This window comes from Monomorium pharaonis, chromosome 2 (genome assembly GCF_013373865.1).
Source record: "Monomorium pharaonis isolate MP-MQ-018 chromosome 2, ASM1337386v2, whole genome shotgun sequence".
In the NCBI taxonomy this organism is placed as follows: Eukaryota; Metazoa; Arthropoda; class Insecta; order Hymenoptera; family Formicidae; genus Monomorium; species Monomorium pharaonis.
Genome location: NC_050468.1, coordinates 14,912,182 through 14,919,699, shown reverse-complemented (window position 1 = coordinate 14,919,699; position 7,518 = coordinate 14,912,182). Strand labels below are relative to the sequence as shown.

At 35.0% G+C, this 7,518-nt stretch overlaps 1 protein-coding gene across 1 annotated transcript; it reads left to right on the top strand.

Annotated features, from left to right (window-relative positions):
• Positions 1-5,067: 5,067 nt before the first annotated feature.
• On the top strand, positions 5,068-6,355 carry LOC118644315. Its single transcript, XM_036282563.1, has 2 exons — positions 5,068-5,443; positions 5,518-6,355. Exons 1-2 carry the CDS (start codon positions 5,375-5,377, stop codon positions 5,749-5,751), a joined length of 303 nt encoding a protein of 100 aa, XP_036138456.1. The 5' UTR covers positions 5,068-5,374; the 3' UTR covers positions 5,752-6,355.
• Positions 6,356-7,518: the final 1,163 nt, after the last annotated feature.

Here is a 7,518-nt window from a genome sequence, read left to right as displayed (position 1 = left end):
CCACGTCTGTTAACTGTATCGTTTATGCAGAATTTGATAATGTTCTAGAAATCGACTCTTCTCGTCAAATTATCGTCGACTTTTCCGGCTAGACTTTATGTCTGATAGACGATAAAATCGTGTGAAAAAAATTATAACCACCACCACTACCTTCAGCAGTACTAACATCAATTAACCCCACCACCGTCACCAACGCTAACAACGCACTTTTTTGCTGATATTTTTAAAATCATGCGAAGAGAAATCAGTTTTCTACGAGACACGAAGACAGTCACATCGATTTAAAAGAGTGAAGCAAGCAAGCTGTTGATTATAACCATGGACATAGTTATTGACATCCAAGGCTTTCGGGATAGCGAGGGAAAATTTATTCCTAAAGAGATCGCAGTTGTCGCACTCGACACAGCAATCATCGGCCATTGGATTACACTGCCTCCTTGCTCGTTTGAAGAATTACCCGAAAGTTCAAGACGTGAAAACAATTGGCTTTCACAGAATTACCACGGTATCGAGTGGTTCGACGGTGAAGCTAATCCCAAGTTTTTTGTAAGCCAACTACGTGACATTACCCGCTGGGCTCGCTGCATCTTTACCAGAGGTCATGAAAAAGCAAGTTACTTGCGTGATCTTCTCTCCAGAAACATATATAATCTGGAAGCAGATTCTCCGGCATACAAATATTTACCCGATGTCGACGAGTACGGTCACCGCTGTACTCATCACGGACTTCGAGCTAACGCAAAATTTCATTGTGCGTTACGTAACGCTCACAAATTAAAACACTGGTTAAACGTGCCATCCAGCCGAAACTCGGGTCACGCCAGTCTCTCGACTAACGACGACGTCGTCGACGAAGAAAAAGAGAAGGAAGAAGAAGGAGAAATCGTACAAAACGTAGAAGTAAAAGTCGAAGATCCGACAACAGACGAAGAGAAAGAAAACGAACGCACGGCTAAAGAGAACCCAGAAATTACGCAAACGATTCCACTCTCCCGGTCGTCGCCTTCGTATGAATTCACTGGAAATTTTACGTGCGTTGCGACAACTGAATGCCAAGTATGTCGGCGTTTATCCTGCAGACAGACTACCGAGGGTGTGGACGAGATCGACAGCAATCGTCGCTAACACAGACAATCACAATCAACCTGGCGAACACTGGGTCGCATTTTACGTCGATGAACGCGGAACAGGAACATATTTCGATAGCTACGGATTACCACCCTTGGACTCCAGATTCCTCCTACGACTGCGACGAAACTCAGCGAAGTACCGATGGAACACCGTGCCTCTACAAGGATTACTCTCGCAAACTTGCGGACAATACTGCTGTGTTTTTCTATATTTTATGTCTCGTGGTTATAATCTTAATCGGTTTCTCAATTTATTTTCTTCCGATTGTGAGCTCAACGACAGACGAATAGTAAAAATATTTAATAAAATTTTTTCGTGTAAAGAAATAAAAAAATGTGTAAAACATCAAGCGTGCTGTCATGTACAATTTTGTATTCCTAGAAAGTAAGCTATATTAATAAATATTTTATTTGTAATTTTAAGTAATGTCTATTTCTTTCTCGCACCCTCTCTATAATATATATCTCTTTCCTATATCCGAGTCAAAATTATACTCGCACCTGTTTTTACCTTAGGTATCACTACATAATAGCAAAAAGTTCTCTCTCTCGCGCTTACAAAGCATACTTGACCTATAAACCTATTGACCCATTTTTACAAAAACTCCCACCTGTCCGAGCCGCACCCCCGCTGGGTAAAAACGCTCGGCACTAAGTTCTGCTTTTTCCTATTCAAAATCCAGTAGTATACTCAGGACAGCCAATCAAGGCTCGGGGCAGCCATGGAGGGCCAATCAAGACTCGTGGCAGCCATGGGGTATCCAATCAGAACCCTCCGTTCAAAATCGTGACGACACAAACTCAGGCTACCCATTCAAGGCTCGGGGCAGCCATGGGGTATCCAATCAAAACGCGCCATTCAAACTCGTGACGTCACAGCGTCTAGTCTTCCCCACCAGGCCCAGACGGGGGAAGGGGGTTAGGTTTGACACCACTCGGAGGAAGAGTGGGGTTAGGTTTGTCATCAGGCCGAGGAACAGAAGTTCGGGTTTGTTTTGATGCACCATGGCTGCCCCAAACAGGGGGGAAGGGGGCAGACACCCCCCGCTGTGATGGCGCCACCACCCGCTGTGAGGGCGAGGAGTGGGGGTTTGTTGTGACGCCCCATGGCTGCCCCTATACTACTATTATTATTACTTTACAGTAAAATTTGTGTTTTTTTTATAGTGAATATTCCACAAAATATTTTAATAGCAAACAGAATTGATTATAATCTATTTAATTTACTTATTGTAATTCATTATATCACCAATATTGTTAAAAGGCTGGCTGTGAAACTAAAACTTACTGGAGATTATATGATATAAATTTATTTAATGATTAAAGAAGAGCCTCCCTAATTCGATCATAACTGATCTTTGCGTTAATAATTTTTAACATGTTTTCAAGTTTACTAACTAGCATCATGTTATTATTAAATTGATTTTATTAATTCAATATTGTAACATTATTCTTGTTAAAGAACTTAGAACTTAGTTATTTCAAGATTAAAAATTTATTTAGCGCGTAGTTTAACAAACTTTAAAATGTATGTAAAATTACACAAGAAATATCAGCATCAAAATTTTAATTATAACCAAATAAGCTCTTCTTTAATTTATTGTGTTTTTATATCGGTTTATATTCTCCTATTGTTACTTATTTAATGATGCTAATAGGTTTGTTTAATGATCTAGGTCTATATTCATATATTTTGAAAAATAAACGTCTGTTTACAATGTTTTAAAGATGGTAGAGCATAAGTTATTAATCATTTGTATCGCCGCAAAAACGCATAGCAGAACCTCCACTCAAAAAGCAATATAATTGATATATGAGAGAAGAGATTGTTGCCGGTGCCAGACCAGAATTATAAAGTTACTTCTACCGAGGTGGTCATCCAGTGAGGACCGATAACCAAGAATCTTGGCCAGTCTGAATTCGTAATTCTGTAACATCGTAACCCCTTGTATTTAGGAAGCGGCGTGAGCAGAACCGGGATAAATTATGAGCGGTGACCGCTGGAGGTACGATTTACGGTGACCGAGTTGTTTGGCGAATGCGTAATGCGTTCGTCTGGTGATTCAATGCACACCCACCGGCCCGTTTGTGCATTAACGTGTGAGGCCACCGGCGCCGACGACGACAATGATTTTCGTTCTCAGCGCGAGGCATGATCGTCAAATTGTAAATCTCCCTTCGATATTCCAATTTAGTAGGCTTCCGTTTCACAAAATGTCCAATGGAAAATGCGAACAACGCACAAAAATGACTGCGTAATATCCGCATCTCATGAATGCTTTCATTGGATTTCGCATGGGATTACTGAATCTGACTATTAACAAGTCAAAAATTAATTTGCCGAATACACAATGCTTTACGTTAAAAAATTTTGCGTTTTTACAGTATTTTTGTATTTTACTTTAGTTGAATCAAGCTAAAATAAATTTTTAACTCAAAATTAATGAGATATCGTATATCTCTTAGAAGAATTATATGATACCTGTGTGTGTGTGTACATAATTAATATGAATACACAAACACACACGCGCGCGCGCGCGCGCACACACACACACACACACACACACACACATACACACACACACATATATATATATATTAATATTTTAATTTTAAGTAAAAAGTATTTGATGAATTATTTTAAAATTGTTTTAAAATATGCATATGCATATCCTATTTGTTAATTGTAAATAAGTGAATAAACTGTACATATTGTTGAGATTGTAAACCCTAAGGGGAAACAATAAAGAATATTAATAATGTATATCTTATTTTTTACATTTACTAAGTTTTAAATTAATCTTAATTAATCTTAATTAAGGTTCAGTATTTTGTCGATTACTACTGATCCTTTAAAAAATAAACATTGGATTTAGAATTGCCAAAGTAAAGTAGAAATTGAACAAATCTGGAGTATTTCTAATCTATAATGTTCACATCAATAATTAGAAACAATTTATGTAAATAAAATAATTGTAAAAATAATTAATATACTATAAAATTTTATAAATTAAATGTTACGAATAAATATTATCATAGACAGTCACACTAAAAAGTGTCGAATTACTGTTTTACGTAGCAAAGACAGAAGGTAGTATATAAAAAAAAATATTATTATTGGTTACTACAGAAATAAAGCTTTTATTGACCATGCACTAGTAAAGATGCTCCTGATATTTCACGTTACTGCCTATGAAAACCTAATCCACGACGATAAAGCGCCGTCGCAATATGTTACTGTCGCAGAGTCCGAGCCTCGATACCTATATTACAGTTGTATTTCTCGCCTCATGACAGTGAACGAGTGATACAAATGGAAACGTTGGAAACTAATTTCTAGACTGTGCAATTTCGTGCAATTCCATAATTTTAGCATATATACCTGTATTAATGACTTTTAAATACTTTTACAAATATTATACAATGTCACACAGTGTACAGAAATATAATTAAACATAAATATATGTTTTAATTAGCATAAATGTAATTATTTATTTTAATAATACATTAAACATGGAAAAAATAATATTCTATTGTATTATACTATATTTATTTTTATGAGGTTAAAAAATTAATAAAGTTATTAACAACGCTATTCCTGCTTAATAATTACATTACAAGCATTATGCATCTCTAAAATATTCATTAATTCGTGTTTGTATTTTATGAATAAGATTAAAACATAAATAGTACAGGGCTAATTAATTAATTGATTGTGTTAAAGAATTAATTAAATATTATATTAAAATATGTCAACATAAATAAATTATAAATTTTAGAAAAATAAATAAATTAATTAATAATTGTTGTTATTAAAAAAATATATATAAAGACTTAAATATTAATTAGATTTTAATTAAAAGATATGAAAAGTACAAACAAAAATTAAAGATATCATAAATATAAAATGTATTTGCTATTTCTTTTATTATATATATTTTATTATATTATAATGAACTTTAAGTTAATATAACTTTCTATTGTTTTCAATTTTTCTAGAAATAATAGAAATCAATGACATCACACCAAACAATAACGTCACACTGTACGTTTGGCAACGAGTCTTTCGTGGCGGATTTACAAACGCTGAGGGGCGAGCCTTTGTGATCATCGGCAAGAGTATTGTAAGTAGTGGAGACGCTATTGCGGGAGGAACAAGCAAGGAAAGGTATTGTGGATTGCGATTTATTTTCCCTTTTGTCTCTAACCATCTCCTAAGGGACTGCACCGAGCGATACCGGAGAATGAGAGGATTGTTTGTGCCGTGGTTGGCTCAAGGTGGTCGACTTCTACGGAACTTACGTGCTGTAGCTGTATGTGTGCACTATCCGATATATCGATAGGTTGGGGTTGCCCTTTCGTTGAAAGTAATAGTGGATATATTTAGGCCAGGAACTCTCTCCGATATCGGATGTACACAAGCAGACTGCGCGCGTCACCTTTATCGGTGAAGAAACTCATGCGACAGGATTACCCGGCGAAGCTGGGGAAATGTCTCACCACAGGCGAAAAGCGGTCGATCGTCTCGAGGTCGAAACTCGCGACGAAATCTGTGAAGTCGGCGTTTCCCTTCGGGTGCAATTGTATGCAAATGCATGAACATGCTCGAGATTACACTTGATCCGCGTCTCTAAGACAAGTAATATGTTCTTTCCACAAGGGACAAGAAAATGTTTTAATATTTAATGTTTTAATATTTAATGGTATTTAAATGACAACGTTTATCTTTACATTTAACAATTATATTTATTACATTTTTAGAAATTATAATACTTGTTGCTGTTAAAATAGAAATTTTTAAACGCGCTGTTTTTAACTCTTTCATTGGACATGAATCATATTGCGCAGATTTATGACTTAAAATATTCAAGTGCCAATATCGCTCTGTTATTATATCGTGGCAATTACAGAACTTACACACCATCCTAATATATTATGGGATGCGACTTAAGAATTCGAGGCGTCGCGTGCGCCGTATACCCAACACAACCCGTTCGAGGCAAAACTATCTACGCGGTCCACGGCATAACTCCCCCTAGCCTGAGCCGCTCTCTCCAAAACTTTCTCAAGACTAGTAAACTACCCGAAGATAAATGAGCACCGCGTAAACTACAAGAGGCGACGCTACGTGTATGCACGTACGACGAGACGCGACGGGTGTTCAAAATTATATCGTCAGACAAAGAGAGAGACAAGAAAGATGTACGAAGAGAGAAAAGAATAAAGACGAGAGAAAAAAAAGTATAGCTATAAAAAGAATGAAATAAAGATATCTGGAAATGAAATTTAAATTAACACGTCATCAATAACTGTATAAATATTTAATACAAATAATCATGCAGGAAGAATAATTTGAAATATAAATTTATACATTTTTAAGATTGTAACATTAAAAAGTACAAAAGAGATATTCAAAGGGTACCAAATTATATATAACGTCATACGTGATTTGTTAAGAAATTTGAAAAAATTATACAATATACAACAGAAACAGACAAAAGTTGCAACATTGTCTTGCAATTCCAGAATAATGTTTATTAAATTTACAACGTGTATTTCTATATCTCTTATTTTTTATATATTAAAGCATATTAAGAAAATAAAGTAAGGCATTAAAACAGAAATGAAAAGTTGCCAATATCGACATAGAACTTTTAAAACATCAAAACATTTTTCTCTCGACAATAATTGTTACTGTTTCTACATCAAACTTCTTTTTGTAGTAAAAAAGTAATAGCATTAAATCTAGAAATCTTTTCTCTCTAGGTGCAAAGAAATACATACAAGAATATTATAAAATCAATTTTGAAGTCATGAACAAAAACTCAAACTGTAAACGAGACTATATCAAATTAGGGTAAGCAAAAATGTAAATTGCACAGTTTTGCCATAAACCACAGTAATTTTTTAACTCCACACAACAGTGATGTAAAGAATTAGCGACTGCAATGAAACTTATCTCATTGCTTATTTAATGACTTTGATAACTGAATACCTTCTTCTGAGAACGACACCCTATTGTGCGTGTCTGATCCTTTTGTTTTCTACACCTGACGCCTTCGCGTCTTTAAATTTGCCAAATTACATTTTATGAGGTTTGCGAAGTTTTATGGCTAGTAATGTTGCACTCTATTTCTTCTTTTGGTGCAGAAATACAAACTTGCCGCAAGACTAATGTTTCTTTTTAATGTCTCAACAATATTTAAAATACTGTTTGCTATTTTTTAATATTTATTATTTTTATTATTTACAGTGCAGATAAAATGTACATTATTCTTATATCTCAGTGAGATAAAAAGTACATAACAAATTAGCAACAGAGAGAGAAACTTAAATGTACTTAATGTTATCAGATAAAGTAAATTAGAAAAGATACAAGTTGGAGAAA